The sequence below is a fragment of the Aulonocara stuartgranti genome (assembly GCF_965226115.1).
Source record: "Aulonocara stuartgranti genome assembly, chromosome: 18".
In the NCBI taxonomy this organism is placed as follows: Eukaryota; Metazoa; Chordata; class Actinopteri; order Cichliformes; family Cichlidae; genus Aulonocara; species Aulonocara stuartgranti.
In genome coordinates this window covers 9957451-9975749 of record NC_138954.1, presented here as the reverse complement: position 1 = coordinate 9975749, position 18299 = coordinate 9957451, and the positions used below count along the sequence as shown (strand labels likewise).

Here is an 18299-nt window from a genome sequence, read left to right as displayed (position 1 = left end):
ATAAAAAGCAGATAAATATAAACTTGAATTCTAGCAAAATTTTGTAAAAATTGAGTGCATATGTTGTATTGGTTATTTCATGCACTAAAAACAGCTGAAAGTGGCTGAGAAAAATGTCTGACTCGTATAATCCACAACCCACAGGATGCTGCTGTTCCAACAGTAAATAATCAGAATCAGAACACTTTATTAATCCCAGAGGGAATTACATAAAGAACTATTAATATCAAAAATTAATTAATGGCACAAGTAAACACACTTGTCACTTTAGCAGGGGTACAGATACTTTGGCAAGAGTTGAATCAACGATTCAACTTTATTACTCAAGTAAAAGTGAAGGAGTATTGCCTCTGAAATATAGGCATTTATTAAAGTCAGACTTATATACTGGAAGATTCAAAAAATCATCTTAGAAACTTCCGATTGTTCCAAGTCCCAGTAATTGTGGCAGTTTGAAAAAGATTTAATAAAGGTTTCATAAAATAACAGTCAAATTTCAGATGAGAGAAGAAGAAAAAAACTAAATGAAAGTGGCTTACTGCAGAGTGCAATTACTGCACTTGTGTTCATTATGGACCGATTTCTGACAGAAACGTTACACACTGCAAATTCATTCCCTCACTCACTTTAAAATAAATAAAATACTGATCATCTCGATGCCCCTTGTATTGTGGCTCTCCTGCTTTGAAAGGGAAACTGCAAATACATGATTGCAACTACAAAGATATGCACGGGCCAGCTTCACTGATGCTCTGCTCCACAGAGTTAGTTTTTTTAGGACTTCTGCCTCGGCCTAAACCAACACACTCTCAAAATTTGACCAGCTGTTCCTGAGACGTAAAGTTGAAAACTTTCCAGATTTTGTTTTCTCTATTCTGAATATTGACACATTTAACCTGGTTTCCCTTTTAAGTGAAATTTTATAAGACTTGGTACATAAATATTTCAGGTATTGTCAAAATGTTGTGATCTTTGACCACCGAATAATTAACTTGAACACTCAGTTTCAGGCGATCTTCTATACTTTTGGATCTGTATGATGCCAGTGAGAGTGGATATCCCAAATATGATCATCTCAGCCACAAAGAAGCTCCATCCATCTGCTGTTCAAGCCTTATGCTTGTGATAGGCAACCAATCAGAAGAGGTTACATGGAGGCAGAGGAGACCTAAACTCATATGGAACTGTGAACCAAACAAAGCTCCTTTAATAAAGTGCAAAAAAATATGTTGAATTCCCTCTAAACAAGAAATTATAATATAAAGACCAAAATATAATCAATTCAGTGTGGAATACATATGTGTCAGCAAATTTTCTACTGTGTTTTTCTCCACATACTGTCAATGATCCACTGAACAGCCCCCACTGTTGTTCTGAGGCAGCTCAGTCATCCAAGTCTCACATGAATGCCTTTTGGGAAGTCAAAGAGGCCATAAGCTTTACTAACACCTTTGCTTTTACTATGAGATGCAGCTTTAATGTTTTCTTTGTATGTGCACCAATAAGTTCTTTTTGTAGAGAACGACGGTGCAGTGAGGGCACTTCACTGACTTTAAATACATCACACGTGAAGAGAGCAGCTCTGTGGCTTCAGACTGTGCCGCCTCGGCAGGTGGTTTACAGGCGTCTGGAGGGGGAGCCGAGTTTGGCTGACAGGATGGCGGAGTGTCAACAGGTGACACAAGTGTGCAACAATGGTCTGACATTACAGAGTCCTCTCCAGCTGATGTGGGAAGGTTACGCTCCAAAGGAGGCTGCGCTGACCTCTGCTGGGGAGCACAGGGAATGAAAAAGGATGATGACGATGATGCAGGTGCCCTGATTTCTGCCGAAGGTGGCACTGTATCACATGTGTTTCGACATCCAGTTACGTGTAATGTCATATCCTCTTTGCGCATGATTGTTTTTTCACAGTGCGGGCAGTGGTAATGACCCGTGTCTCGGCAAGGCAGGTTGCATCTGCAAATGTTTGTATCTGCAAGGGACAGCCATACATCACAGTTAGGAATTTAGCTGTCTAGCTGTGATTTTACTCAGTGATGCGATGGCATAAATATTTAAAAATCATGTTTCTTTCAAAGTAACTCTAGCTTTCTTCTAAAGCTGATCTACTGACTCCAAATCAGAGTTGGTAAGAGTAAGTAAAACTGTTGACCTTTAAATGTACGGTAAATGCAACGCTGTTAATCAAAAGAAGCCCACATTTATTTCCTCTTGTCATCAGCTTACCTTGGAAATAAACGGCATTTTTGATGTGGGACTCCAGATGTCTGCACATAGTCCTTGCACGTGTGGTGGTGAATTTGGGACACAGAGGGCAGCCCAGCTGTAAACAATTCCCAGTTTTACTCTTTAACTGGCATCCAGTCTTAATTATGGATGGATGCATCCTTCATCATATTTTTATTTACTTTTTCCTTTATACAAAAATAAAACATATGATGATGATGGATGGATGCATCTGGAAAACAGTTTTTTTATTATCATTATTACTTGTTCTATGTGGTTATTTTATAAATTATGAAAGAATAAACTACACAGCCCACATTAGGAGCCGGTTTCCAGGACAGTGACTAGGTTAAATGCCAACCGTCTCCTTACACGTTGTTAGGCTTGTCAACTGCGAGGGTCACAGTAAGCTCCAAGAGTCACAGTAAGCTCCAAGAGTCACAATCTTAAAAATGAGCTATATGTAAGAATTTATTTTAAAGCTGATTCAAAAAGAAACAATTTTGCTACCAAATGCAGTTTATTATCCAAAATATGTTTTCTGCCTCTCTGACAAATAAAAATCATCATCAGCCACACAACAGACTGAACAATGAACAATAACACACACACACACACACACACACACACACACACTGAACCTTCAAATTCACACTAATATAACAAAACCCCGTCAAACCAGTAAATATTTAAAGTGTCTATCAATTCAGATAAAGTATTGAAGAACCTTTTTCTACACCAATCAGCTGTGACCAATAAAGGACGTTCTGGTCTGCGCATGCGTGATTATCTCAAGCGCTGACAGCTAAAAACAAACACTCGCTTTGACAGGTTTAACACTTTAAGACTGTCACACACTAGATTCTTCGGTATATTCAAGTTTAATGTAACGTAACTTTAGAAAATATTCTTACCGCTGTGAGAAAACAAAAACAGATGCAGACGGACCTCCGCGACAGTTACCTCCACAGGTTGCAGGAAATTACGTGGGCAACTTTACTTCCTCGTCTTTAGGTTTACTGTGGTTAGACTAAAGGTGCAAGTCGCCCCCTACTGTAGTAGACGGTAACATCGTCATTACAGTATATTTTGAATATTAGACCTGGTTTCTATATATTTAATTGAAGCCTTTTGAGCTATCAGCTTCTCTTCCCGGACCTGCCTCACTCTGTTTCCCTGCATTTGTCTTTTTAATATGAACTTCTCGACTTCCTGACCTCTATGTAACATCGTCTTAACTCTGATGAAGAGCAGCTGAATTGATTACATGGCTAGTGCTGCTAAATCCTGCAGGAAGTGTATTAACAGAGGACTACAAAAGGAGAAGTGCTGAGTAATCTGGCCCTGTCATACCTTAAAAGCCTCACAATATCATTTTAGCTAACCTGAGCACTTTGCTCTCAGACTGCAGGCTTGTTGTTGGTTCCTAGAGTTTCTAAAAGTACAATGTTAGAGAAAGGATTCAGGTGTTAGGCCTCTGTCCTATGCAACCAGCTCAGAGACATACACCCTCTCTACTTTTAAGATTAGACTCAAAGCTTTCATTTTTCATGAAGATTCTGGATGATCATTTATGAATCAATCACACTAGAGTAAAAAATGAATGGCTAATTCATTGCAACTAGGAACAATTCGTGGTTGCATTTGGCAACTGATTGCAAATAGTTGCAGCTGGTGGCCCAGAGATTGAATGTGCCACATGCTAAACCACCCTAAACCTTTGGGTGGCCAGTTGTAAAGGTAAGCTGGTGGGAGACAGACAAAGGTTAGCAAATAACTGCTGTCTGACTTATAAATTCAGACCGATTGGTTGCTTTGTTCTAATGTGACTGTGGCATTAGCTGTGCTGCTGTAGGCCCAACCTGCTGGGCGACTTCCCATGATGCACCAATTCTCCTCTTTTCACTCCTAGTGCGTTTATATGGCACTACTGTAACTTTTCTCTGCTCTTGCCTGTAGTTTTGTGTTTTGTCTTATTTGTTGATCCTCCTCCATTCGGTCATGGCATGATTGCCCCTCTTTAAGCTGGTTCAGGGAGTTCTCTTCAATGCACCATCACCAAGTAGTTGGTCATGCAGGAATGCTAATACAATATTAAGCACCTTGAGATGACTGAGATGAACTGGAGGGATGTAGAAATAAATAATTTGATTGAAAATAATCTGAAGTATGTGTACTTGTGTTTTTTGTTTCTAATGCAGCATAATCCAATCATTTCATGTTCTAAAACCATTTTCTTATAACTATTGCTCTAGGAAATGTAGCTAGTAACCTTTCAAAAGTCTTACAATTTAGAGTGGGAATGAACTTGATCCAGCTGGTCCAGTAGATGGCAGCATTACCCAACCAAGATCGTCCACTTCTAAACATGGAAAACCCAAAATAACAAAATTAAGAATTATAATCATTGTTTGTCACATTTCACACTAAAATGCAGTACTGATTCAGTACTTAAAAACAAAACAAAAACAAGCAAATACAAACAGATTCTTTTTATTTTGGTATAAAAGACAGATGCATTTTTATACAGTTCAGTAAGAAAACTCTACAAAATTACTACAAAATCAGTGTAAACATTTTCTGGTTGGTCATTTTCTCAAAGTCTCTAAGCCGAGACAGAAAAGAGTGCAGAGAAGATACTGTAAACACTGAAAATAACACTGATTGAAACTGTACAATAAACACATAAAAGGCAGCGCGCTGAAGAAACGAGTCACACGATTATACTGCTGTCCTGTTTTTGAGAATAACTTTATTTTAGTGCAGTTTATTGCATAGTTTTGTTTGTTTCATCAACATCAACTCCCCTTTGTGACATTTCTGGAACATTTCTATACAGCAGCCCTCTTTTGGGTATCTGCTGCAGTTTCCCCTCTAGTCACAAGCAGAGTGAGTTTGCTCATTGACACTGCAGATACAAGATAATCTGGTTACTCACAAACACACACTATGACCTTAAAGGAGTAAATTATTATCTTCAGATGATGTCTTTCTTGTTGCGAGCTACATATGATGACTGTTTAGTGTAAGGCTGCAGCTGGGTTAGGTTAGCTTCACACGAGGACTGGAAATAGCTTCATACAGCTTTAAAATGTTTTCCAAGCTTCCTACTTGAGACAGAATATTGTTGTGCACACCATAAAGCATGCTAAAATTCATCCTTTTGACTTCACACACATATGAACGGGATAAAATGAAACAACTTCCACTGCTCTATTAAAAAGCTACTTTCAGCTGCTCTTTTATTCATAAGGAGTCACCACAGCAGGTAGTTTGATTGTCTGAGATATCTTTAATACCAACATTTGTTGATAGGCCTCTGTGTAACTGACTGAGGTGCTACCTGTAGCTACAGGCAAGGACATCATAAACTGCAGCTGTACAGGATGTGGGCTATGTTTATAAAACTATAAATGTCAGAGGTTCCATACATGAATTTGCTTTGAATAAGTGAAAACCCTTCACAGCACATCTAAATGTTAAGACTCCAGTTTATAGATTTCTATTCAGACATTCAACTGAGCATTTTTGTGGTCGACTCATTTGTTTTACATACATACAAAAAAAAAAAAAAAAATTAAGACTGGGAGGAGACACAAACCCAGCCTCTAGTGACTCAAGCCAGTGTACTCCCTCAGTGCCAGAACCAAGCCTGGATGAATGTGGGAGGGACACTGCATCAGCAAAGCCGAGTGTATATCCTCCTGAGAACTACAGGAAAAAAGTATCTTTCAGTTTAACTTTATTGTGATTTCCTGTCTCTTTGGATCAGAGGCCACACAAATACATGAGATATCATTGGAAACATAAATGAATAGACTGATTATCAGGAGGAAATGGTTGGAACCATTTGCTACGCCTCCCCTTGGAAAGAAGGGAGCAGCTGAAAGCATCTTCTGTGGATGTTTTTTAGGTCCATTTTATTGCTTTTGTTAGACCCATGCTAGCTGTTTCCAGTCTTTATCCCGCACTCAGCTAACCAGCTGGTAGCTGTAACTTCATAGTTAATACAACAACAAGAAAGAGATATCGGTCTTCTTATGTAACCCGGATAAACACACAGCAAGAATCTCTCCCAAACGCTGGACTAAGCTTTGAAATGTTTAAACTGCTGAATGTGTTGAATTAAAAAGCTGAATCTGAGCGTTTTATTTACAACTTTATGTCTTTGAGTTATTCTTGAACCTCCACTGTTTTATCTAAATCACTGTGAGGACTGCAAACATTTAAAAAACATATTTACACACAAACAACAAGAAAATATGAAATTAGAACATTTTGTGAATGTGGATGTTTCGTTTTACTGATGTCTTTGTAATCATCTTCTACATTCCACTTTGTGTACCCACACGAGGTTGGGAAGCATTGCATTATGGATTACTTCTTTGATTATCTCCTACAAACCAAGCCACTGCAGAGGCAGAAGTGTCCTCACTAGCTAAGATCAACATTGGAGACAAAGACAAATAAAATGAAGTCTGCAGCTCCTTCTATCCAGAAAACACAAATGTTGTGGTCATTTTTGAATTTAGAAAAAAAAAAAAGTCATTGCTACTTTGCTACTGAGAATACTGTGCAGAAATCTTGACCAACTCCTAATTTCATTATACTTTACTTCCAAGCAGCCAAACACTCTTGTAATCTTTAAAGTGCTCTTGAGCAATAGCCCTCCAGGCTTTCTGAAAGTCTTTCAACATTTTTCTTTGGACACTGGTTAGAGCTTGTACCTGAGCATTTTCACAGGAATGTTTTTGTTTATTAAGCCACTTTACACTGACCTCTGAGCAGCATCTTTAAAGAATTTTAGGGAACTGAACAAGCAAGGGCCAAACGAAGAAGTGGCAGGCTTATAACGCTATTCTAGTAATAGTATTATCATCTGACAGACATGCCCTTGGGGATCCTGTCAGATCTGATACTGTCAGATTTCGGTCCACCATTCAGTACCGTCTGATAATCATCTTAGTGGCAACGCTCCCAAACACACTGAAGATGCAGTAAAAGCTTACCTGAATAGAAAAACACACAACGGAACAGTATCGGTCATGAACTGGGCTCCCTGTTTCAACATTACTGAAACAGTATGGGATCATGTAGACAGAGCACAGAGCTCAATGCAGCAAACATCCAAAGAAAAGCTTTAAATGTTCTTCAGGAAGTCTGGAGGACATTTCCTAAAGACTACTTAAAGAAATTAAATGAAAGCATCATACCAGATATTGACTTTCAAGCTTTTTAGAAATCTGCAAACACTGTTTCTGCCTTATATCTTTGAACATTTCAACAAATGGCATTGCCTATTTCCCATTTTGCTAGTGAAATATAAAGAAATGTTGGGTGGGTCAAGACTCTTGCACAGTACTGTCTCTCTGTGATTTTCCCTTTTGGCCATTTGTTTGTTTGTCCACAGATCCACAGCTTAACAAGAGTTTTTCAGCCTCTAGTTATTTTTGTACCATTTAAACTCCCACTGGCTTTTTTCTCTTGCCAAAAAAGGAACAATGCTGATAAAATGCTCCTTAGATATATATATATACACAAGTGAGTGATTGTCAGCTGTCGCATTCATGCTGCATAGAATATTTCTGGGTGTCCATCACGAGTCCAGATAGACGGAGTAAATCTGACTGAGGCAGCGGTCGACACCACCTGCCTGGAAGAGGAAGCTGTCGTCTGGGCAGGGAGGCAAGGAGTAACCGCCCCCCGCCTGACCCTGCAGGTCCTGCAGCAAGTCAAACCCTGACAGAAGGGAAAAAAAAAAACAACACAGCAAATGAGTTATTTAAATGTGAAAGGTTTTATTATTACATATGGGAAAGAGTTTAGTTGGAGGTTTTAAAAAAAAAATGCAAACAGATAGTTGCCTTCATAATTGTTTGAGCAATTATAATCAATGTTTTATAATAAATGGCATCAAATAACAGCATGGAAACCATGAGGCAATATTAAAACCTACTACAGCTCACTGTTTATCTGTCTGCTCAGTAAATGTTTAGTCTCAGTTTGCTCCCACTGTTCTTATAGTGTCACTTTCAGTAGCTGCTTTTAGTAAAAAGTCTCTAAAAACCTTCAATTGACCAAATGGACAACAAGCGGATAAAAAGCTATTAGCCTCAGTAAAGTTTTACTCTTTAGTCAGATAATTATCAGCTATATAGATCTTTTTAAAATTGCATTAGAAAGCTTATTTCAGCTCTGAAATAAAACTACAGGTTACCACAGATATAGTTAGCAACAAGCTACATTTGTGTAGTTGACGTCTCACCTGTAGAGTGGGAGGCGGGCTGGTTGGTGAAGTAACTTGCAGGCTCAAAACCTCCATCGCTGGGTGCCTGAGCCATCTTTCCCTCTCCATACAGGCAGCCTAGGAGAATCACAGAGTAGACAAAGATGAAGCATGGCATTGAACACACGCCTCGCTCACATTACTTGACTTGATGTTGTCTGTACCGTGTTGCTGCGAGAACACTTGCTGTTGGTGGTTGTAGGTTTTCTGGAAGCCCTGCAGCCGGACATCTACTCTGTCTGAGCAGGGACTCGCTGGGATCACGTCAGCGGACACAAACAAGGAAGCTGGTCTGTTCCTGGAAACGCACAACATAAACATTTATCTAGCATCAAATCACAAAAACAGTTGCCTCAAAGCGCTTTATACTGTAAGGTAAAAACTCTACAGTAATGTGGAGAAAACCCCAACAACCAGACAACCAACCACCAGGCCAATTTTGGATTAAGCCCTGCTGCCACAGATGACCACCTTTTCTGCTTGCTCACCTTCCTTATAAATGGCTTCTTCACAGACATCCAACCAGTGAAATCATTCCTGATTATTCTCAAGTAGACAGATAACAGTAGATGGATCAACTGATGGGCCAGATGCCTTTTTCAGGTCGTGCGTCAGGTCTTTGGTAGATTTTTTAAATATTTCTTAAGGACATGACTTTCAGAAACTGCCGTAGATCATTTTTAGGCCCATCACTTTTCCTTTTGTTTTTTAGGCAAAACTGGACCAGTTTGCTTAACCTTCTAGGACCTGGCGTCCACATATGTGGACATCACATTATGGGTTGTCTAGACCACAATACTAAATTTTACTCTGCAAGGGCCTGATATCCACTTACGAGGACATTATACTGCCACCGTTCTACTGAAATTTAAGACGAATGTCCTCATAAGTGGATCTAATTTTTCAAAGAAACAAAAATCAGGTAAAAAAATAAATAAATCTGGTAATTCTTTGTTTTTATATTCATCAGGTTCCAATCAGCCCAAATAGCAAAGAAAAAAAAAAAATGCCATGAAAGAGTTCGGGTCTTAGGAGGTTAAGGACACACTCCACACCACATTGAGATAAGTTTTCAGTTAATAGTTCTTTGAAAATTTTTTTTAAAGACCTCCAGAAACTGCAGAACTGTTGCTCAAGAGCACTTTAAATAATTACAAGAAAGTCCAGCTCCTTGGAAGTAAACCATAAAGAAATAAGAGATGACTTAAGATTTCTAAAGTTAGTAACATCAAACTATTCTCCACAAACACGGTTAACTTTAAACTCCAGTACTGATTACTGCGTGTGTTTCAGTGTTAAAATGAATAAACACTGACCACATTCATCATAGTGATGGAGTGCTACGTGTCAACAGGTCCTACTGAAGCCATTTAAAGACCAAATCTAAGTACAAGTTGAAAGTGACAGGTTTGATGGTTTAACTCAAAAATTATTATTTATTTTTTTTAAAGTGGAAATGAAGTTTCCAGAGAATTGATCCTGTATGTGACTGACTCAGCCCGGCCTGTTTCTACACTAATGCTGTTTTTGGCCTGACCTTCACTTCTGCTGAACTGCTGAAAGTTTCTGTCACACTGAGATGTATATCAGCGTTTGTTAAGCACCATAAAATTCAACACAAGTTTTCCAAGCCAATAAATATTATGGTAAAACGATAATGATGTTGTAACTCTCTGATTGATGGAACTTCAATCTTAGTTGTATTAAACTAAAGTGTGAAAATTATTTCATAGGGAAGGTTTCAATCAATGTAAGCAACAACACTGACTCTGATACAATGAACCCAGGGCACGAGGTTTTCAGGTAATTAAATCAGATAATCAGCTGACCGCTGTATACATCAGAAACATGTAAACACTTCTCTTCTGCAAACAGTGCAGTTTGTATAAGAAAGCGTTTCCACCTCAGGAGGGTAATGTGCTGCAGAGAGCTGTATCCATCTCTTTGCTGCAAGAATGTGCTGACTGTGCACAAACACTCTGACTCAACATGGAAACGAATGAGTCAGTGGAGCCAAGTCGACGAGAAGAAAGAAAGGCAGCTGAATTTCTCTCTAAGGAGATACGCAGCTGAAAAAAAAAAAAAAAAAAACCCCGTACGGTATTCAAGTGCCCCCCTTCCACCTTCAAAGAGCCCACTCTCAGCATTTCATGTGGCCTGAAGGCTTTCCTGGATGATGTACTGCAGCATATTGGTCCCCAGAGAGCCAAACAGCACTGGTTTCTGCTGGAAGACTTTTAGTGGGCTTCATAAACAAGCCAGGCCTTGTCAGAGATACCGATGGCTGCTGGTCTGAACATCGTATATTTTCGCATCTGATCAGCTATAAAAAGAGGAAATGTTTGGAGATTTCTTTACATATCTCTCATTTATCATCCCCAAGTCTCTTTATTACCCATTTCCCATGTCAGATGCTATTACATTTAAGTTAACAGTCTCTGCTTTCATTGGAGAAATACAATAAAAGCCAAAATTAATCAGAAGGACTTTTTGAAACCCAAACTGATATAACTTACAGATGGCTGTGGCTTCCCGAGGTAATAAAATCCAGGTTTTGTATAGTATTATGTAAACAACGTGGCCTTTGATATAGTGTGGCTGTTGAAATGAATGTGCTGCAATGACTGCAAGGCAAAAGAATTCAACACATCTTTGAATTTCCCCTCACTGGCCCCTGAACCATCAGCGCTGACCTTAACTATAAACAACGCCGTCTGCGCCACGGCTTACATTCTTGTAATGTTGCAACAACATAGTTGAGATGTCTGAGCTGTGCTGGGTCGATCTGTCACTTTGTGGCCGGTGTGCCCAACTGCTCACATGCACGAGCTTACCGAGGGCCCAGGGCTGAGGACGCGGCTGTCAGTAAACCTCAGGAAACTTTTTGTCTGATCATATTTTACCAACTGACCCTCTGCAGGACTCACGTTTTTCTTACTAACTACAGCTGCCATCCTTACTGCTTATGCAGAATGAAAGGAATCCAGCTTGCAGAATTTAAGATCTTCTGCGCATTGTGCTGCATTTAATTGGTGCCAGCTTATGATCACAAACCTGATGTTTCGAATTTGAATTTTGAAAGTATTTCGGTGATATGGATTTAATGGATCACAGGGGATTACGTTAAATCTGTGCAATACAGATGGAGATTTAATGGGATCTAAGTGCTACCACTAAGTGCTTAGGGAAACTACAGCACAAGCATTTCATTTTAGAGCTACAGCAAGTAAAAAAAGTGAAGGATTTCACTTAAAGCGGCTATTTAGGTCCAATGTCACTTGGAGTTTCTGCAAAATAAACTTCATTACATCGCCTTCCTTCAACGTGTATAATAGTGTTTCTGTGTGAGCGCTATCCTGGTTAGTGTGCCTGTATCTGATGGACACGCTGCTGCAAAAAAATGCAAATCCAGCACCACGCTACCTCTCTCTTCCAACCGCACAATATATACAAACACTGTGCATCACAAATACTAAACTGATGGACAAGCCTCACTGCGGGCCTCTGTAAATTATTAAAAGACGTCAAAATGGCTCATTACAGCCAGAGTAAACATTGGCCTCCCTATGAGGTCAGAGCATGATGCTGCCTGCACCATGAAGAAAAGATAATTTACTTTCACGTGTTTAACGTCTCTCGTCTAAGTCATTTTGTGGAAAATCAAGTGCTTGTCTGGTATTAGCTTTGGCAGGTTGTCATATACTGTGGGCACCAGTGGGATTCAATGACATCCTCCGCTGCTATAAAGAGACGTCAATGGACGGATTGTGCATAGCTTCATGGAAGCTCTACTGTAGCTGCACATTTTAGGAAGGCGGAGAGATTCTGAGAGAGGTGAGCAAAGTTCCTAAAAATGCACAAAAGCATCCAAATGTTTGATTTATTAAAATCTGTATTTGTTTTGTAAACTTTAAAGTGGTTTTAGAAGTGAAATATGTGATGAAATCCAGATCAAATAGTACTTACAAATTCTGTGTTTTCTTGTATATATATTGGTTGACCGACACAATACAATCTCCTCAACCCAAGGCCTGTGGCTGGCACACATACATTTATGATGTAGTTTTATCACTACAAATACAATAACTTCTTGAGTAGTTTTCAAAGAGGAACAACTAACCGTAACGTGTAAGAACATCTGAAAAACAGAAGTGGACTTTTTTCATTTGTAATCATAAGAAAAAAAAATAAAGATCTTGCAATAAAAAAAAGCTTCTGCGTTGAGACAAATTTCCATTGATACATATTTCTTACATTTTAAAAATCACTAAGCATTTCCATAAACAATCTCAGATATGTGTCTAATCAATACAATGCACTTTGCTTTAGCAGTCAGGGTCAAATCTGAATCCTTTCAAAAAAGATGACATTGACCAAAAAATAAAAAAATAAAAAACCTTCTTCAGCTTCAATTCTAATCAGTGGATTCGCCATCACTTAAACATGCAGACTACTTTTGCAGTTTGCACAATATCACTAAGGGATAGAAGTGAGGTTGGCTTAAATGTCAATATGTATCCCATAAACCAGGGGTGGAGAACTCCAGGCCTCAAGGGCCGGTGTCCTGCAGGTTTTAGATATATTACCCTGGGTCAACAAACCTGAATCAAATGATTAGTTCATTACCAGGCCTCTGGAAAACTTCAAGACACGCTAAGGAGGTAATTTAGCGATTTAAATCAGCTGTATTGTATCACACTCCGGTATTATCAGTGAAGGAGTTCTAGTTAATTGCACTTCTAAGTGGTCTAAGTAAAGTAAGACACACGAGGCTGTCGGCATAAATAAAAGAATAAAAGACAAGTGGCACAAAATCATGGAAGGATATGTTTTTGTCTAGTCCACTTTTCTCGCTGATGAATTGGGCAGCATCTCCTCTGCCTGCCTTTCTGGAAAAGTCACAACTATACATAGTAGACCTTTTGCTACTTTCATTTCAACCCTAAGGGTCAATGATGAACCCTAAAGCTTAAACCTGTTGAAATCAGTGCTCAGAGAAAACAACCAATCTTAACATTTAAGCCAAACACCGAAAGGCCACTTGAAAACAACCCTTGGAAATATTGGAAGAATTTCATATGAAACAATGTGCATTATATGGTAATATTTTATATCATTTATTAAACCACAAAAATGTTATTCTGGCCTTTATTGATGCTATTTTATTAGACAGACTGTTTTTGTTTTTACTATAGTGCCAATAAAAGTTACTTTATGGGCAAACCTTCAATGACCAATAATTTTAGGCCCTATTGTCCAGAAACTGCAGCCCTGGAGGCTTTCAGCTGTATCTTTTTAGTCTCACTTCTACTTTTATACTTGCCTAGAGAAAATTTGTCTCAGCTTACAGTGCACATAAGTTCTGTGGTCTCCAACTACCCAATCAGTGCGACCACAAAGCCATAACTCCATCTCTGGTGATAATGTCTCTGGTTTATTCAAGAATGCACAAGCTCGGATCTCTCTGGCTTTTTCTAGAAATCAGAGATGAGGGAAAGCAAAACAAAATGACTGTGAAATCTTTAGTATCACTTTGAAGCTTCAGTGTTTGATATGGAACAGAGCCGGACTGCTCAGAAGTGTTAAGCAGCTTAGAAACACTTTAATACATGCCAGATATGTTTAAACAATACGTTTAGGACATATAAAAGCAGAGGTTTTGGGGGCGAATCCTTGAAAAGGATACAGAAAGGAGCATAAAATTGAGGTCTGTTAGTTTTCACTATTTTTATCTATAGTAGAAAATAACTCTGAATAAAAACTGCCACATGAGATCTTATTCAGCTCCACTGTGGTGAGTTGGCAGCAGAAATCCCAGCAGCAGATAACTGAAAACCTTGCCAGACACCACGAGGGGTAAGTAGGAAAATATGTCTTTTCTTTATTTTTGTGATTTGGATGAACTGACTATTTTACGTTTGCCTCTTGTTTTATTGTTAAATGTCAGTAAAGTAATCTCCTTCCCAAGAAATAAAAGCAGCCCAATGTTGAAATACATGACACTAAGTCACTCAACGCCCGAGCCCCCCCCCTACTTGTCAGAGCTCCTCTCTGCCTATGCTCCAGGAAAACCCACGAGATCTAGTTCAAAACTATTGTTGTCCATTCCACGGACTAACCTCAAATCTCGTGGTGATAGATCCTTCTCTGTGGCAGGTCCCAGACTTTGGAATAGTCTCCCCTTTAATATTAGATCTGCTCAAACTCTTGAGCAATTTAAATCTTTACTAAAGACACACTTTTACGCTCTGGCTTTTAACACATTATGACCCAAGCATTTTGGATTTATCTGAATTAGTTAGTATTGTTTCAATTCTTCTATTCTATTGTTTCTATTGTTATTATTGTATTACACTGTAGTTTTTAATTTTATTGTTATTGTTAAGCACTTTGTGCAGCATCGGCTGTTGGAAATGTGCTATATAAATAAATCTGACCTTGACCTTGACCTTGACAGTGTAGAAATTAAAAATGATAGATGTTTCTTTGCTTTTTATTATATGAAAGAAAATATTCACAATGGTGCAACAAGATGCAACCTTGGGGAAGATAAACTTCCATCAGATTTAACTACTGCCACTGCTGCCCATAAGCAAGTCACTAAACATCTATTACTCTGCTATAAAAACTAAGTGGACTGTTTCCAGTCCAGCTTCGTTGTATGAATAAATAAATAAATGCTCAGGGGATGCACCGCATTTAACTTGAACTTGCTCTGATCTTACACTCACCCCTCTCTCATGCTCCCCGGGCTTGTTAATGAAGATATTGGGCTATTAGCATCAAAGTTTCCCTCCAGGCCTGGATACCTCGAGTCTGCTGATGGGGGCAGAAACTCTGAATTCCCCCGACTGTGGGCGGTGCTGCTGCTGTTTGAGTACACACCTGAAAGAGAGCCACAGATAACCTCAGTAAATCTGCTCCACCAAACATTTTGAGCATCCACCTCCACATCTGGTCCCACATCTAGTCTGAGGTCTCTGCAGCAAAGGTTGGATGATGTATATAACAGTTACAATAGAGTAGGAGTTAACATTAGAATCACTAGAAACTTCAACTGCAACGTATTTCACTTCAACACCAAATTACATGTAGCCAAGTTTTCCAAACACCAAAAGTTTAGGAAGTGTTGCAATGCTTTTCATTCTCACATCTTTTGCTGTCAGAGATCGACCGCAAGTAGTTGTGGCAACTAACTGGTTGCCCGGAGGCTGAGTGTGCAATCTCCTCATACACTGGGTAAATACTTTCAATTGCACAGCAATTGCACAAACAATCACAGTCAGACAGAACGACTTTGATTAGTTTTAGACAGACTGGTGAATGTTTTAAGATAACTGGCATTTAGAAATGCAGAAAGATTACCAGGGTGTTGCAATAAATCTGTGTCAGCCTGCAACACCTTTCCTGTCAGTCGAGGCTTAACTCAACTAGTTGCTAACTGGCTGCTCATACTCTTGACAGGCACTCGTAAACATGACCATATTTCCCCAGTCTTGGCTTGTTTACACTGGCTTCCAGGACGTTGTAGAATTGATTTTAAAATTTTATTGCTTGTTTTTAAATCTCTAAATGGATTAGCTCTGTCATACCTCTCTGATTTGTTAACTAAAAATACTCCAAATAGAACTCTCAGGTCAGCTGAGAAGCAGGCTGAAAAACTGAGGAGACTGGGCCTTTGCGATAGCTGCGCCCAAACTTTGGAACAGTCTGCCTCTTGAAATTAGGATCTTTCCAACATTTTTAAAACCCATCTGAAAACACATTTTTACTCTCTACCTTTTAATTGTGTTAAAATTGTGTTTTACTTTGTTCTTTGTGTGGGTTTCTTCTACTTTTTTACTTTTTTACTATGTACAGCACTTTGGTCAACCTGTGTTGTTTTTAAATGACCTTATAAATAAATGGATTGATTGATTGATATATAAATAAAAGTTGCTGAGCATCTGTGCCGTTAAATCTTCCTACTACATCACTATCACATCACTACCTGTAATGATGATTTTCACTGGGTTCAAGCTGTATTGAATTGTATTATAACAAACACCAATAAAATATAAAGAAATGAAAGGCTGACTCTACTCAGTGTTGCACTTTATTTTTCAGCACAGCCTGAATTCTCTCAAGCTGTCTTGCAATTTCTTTAAGTAGTCTTCAGAAACGGCTCTCCAGGCTTCTGGAAGGACATTCAAAGATCTTTGGATGTTGGCTGCCTCTTGTTCCTTTCTCTGTCAAGATAATGCAACACTGCTTCAACAATGCTGATGTTTGGGCTCTGAGGAAGTCAGTCCATGACTGATAGTGCTCCACTGTTGGCTCTTCTATCCAGGTATGCTTCTACTGTCCGCAATAATTTTCATGGTGAAAAATTGAACTAATATCAGTCAGATGCTTTGCAGATGGTATAACATGGTGGATTAAAATCTGACTGTACTCTTCTGCAATCATTCAATTTTGACAAGCGCCCCAACACCGCTGGCTGAGAAGCAGCCCCAGACCATGACAGAGCCTCCTCCATGTTTTACAGATGGCTGTAGGGATGTTTGTACCGCTCTACTGACCTCCTCCATAAATACTGAAAGGCCAATAAAACTCTAATTCGTATTCATTTCCCAATAACAGCTGTTGCCAGTGATCTTCAGTCCAGTTACTGAGTAATTTGGCATACCTCAGCCTCTCTTCACATTTCTGATGAGGCTTCAGTGAACAGTAGATGGATCACCTGAGGGGTTAGATTTTCCTCTCAAGTCCTGTGTTAGGTATTTCCTAACATTTGGTGGGTGTGTTTGTTAAGTTTGGGAAGAAATTATGTTTTTGCAACAGATTGTTGGTACCAAGGTGCCTGCAGACATAATTTAAAATGGGTTCTTTGCAAAGTTGTCTGTGTAGACACAACACTGATTCAATTAGGTCCCTTTTACAAGGATTGGACTAAAAATGAGTAACAAAAAAAAGCAGCCAATGTTCAAAGAAAAGCTTTGAAAGACCTTTAGAAAGCCTAGAGAATTATTGCTCAAGACCACTTTAAAAAATGGCAAGAAAGTCTGGCTCCTTGTAGGCAAACAAAACTGTCGAAAATATTAAAATACTCAATTTATAGTTAAATGAAACTCTTCCAAATTATCGTGCAGTAGTGACATTTCCCCCCACTGATGAGCAACTCAATGTGCTATAGAAAAACAATTTCTGGTGTAAATACAAGTATATTACACACAGTGTGCACATATGGACAGATGGGGATTAGACTATGTTGCAAGCAGACTTTGAGGAGTTTCCATGGTCAGCGTAATCCATTTTTCTGTAAACCTTTCAGAGCCACATTTCAAGCCTACAGGGGCTGAATGCTCAATATCACAATACTAAGCTCAATATTAAGCCAAGCTGACAATGATAGTGTGTGTCACCATAAATCCACCTAGTATACCACAACAGAAAGCAGTTTTCAGGCTATAACATTTGGCCATTTGAGATAAGAAAAAGTCCTCCTGGGATTTTTTCAAAATTAAACACTGACATGCTTGTTTCACCCTGACTAAACATAGCTCATAGCGTGCCGCTTGAGGCTTTTCCCTCAAAGTCTTCTGAGTAAAACGGCGAGTAGTCTGAAGTAATAGACATGGACAGCTTTCCTGGACGCTCTCCACTGTCTTTGGCCAACTGAGCCTCAGTGTACCTGACAGCTTCTTGATTCTGGTTCAGCCATTGAAATGGAAAGAAAAAGAGCTTGGCTGGAAAACCCGTTTGGAGAAGCTGAAGGACAAGTGGGGTGAAGGCCAACTTGCCC

The 18299-nt window shown here is 39.1% G+C and overlaps 1 protein-coding gene and 1 long non-coding RNA gene across 4 annotated transcripts in view; both read right to left on the bottom strand.

Annotated features, from left to right (window-relative positions):
• Positions 1 to 285: 285 nt before the first annotated feature.
• Positions 286 to 3550, bottom strand: LOC309694082. Its single transcript, XR_014272792.1, has 3 exons — positions 3144 to 3550; positions 2230 to 2326; positions 286 to 1975 (listed from the first exon to the last, which is right to left on the bottom strand). It is a non-coding gene; the product is annotated as an uncharacterized lncRNA (long non-coding RNA).
• A 1156-nt stretch (positions 3551 to 4706) lies between these two features.
• The window catches only part of glis1a (GLIS family zinc finger 1a), a 68571-nt gene continuing 54978 nt past the window's right edge, over positions 4707 to 18299 (bottom strand). For all 3 annotated transcript variants that reach the window (XM_082514827.1, XM_082514828.1, XM_082514826.1), the window contains 4 exons: positions 15247 to 15400; positions 8680 to 8813; positions 8495 to 8593; positions 4707 to 7968 (listed from right to left, as the gene is read on the bottom strand). In XM_082514827.1, the coding sequence (XP_082370953.1) occupies positions 7826 to 7968; positions 8495 to 8593; positions 8680 to 8813; positions 15247 to 15400 (530 nt within the window). In that variant the 3' untranslated portion in view covers positions 4707 to 7825. The remainder of the gene's footprint in view (positions 7969 to 8494; positions 8594 to 8679; positions 8814 to 15246; positions 15401 to 18299) is intronic.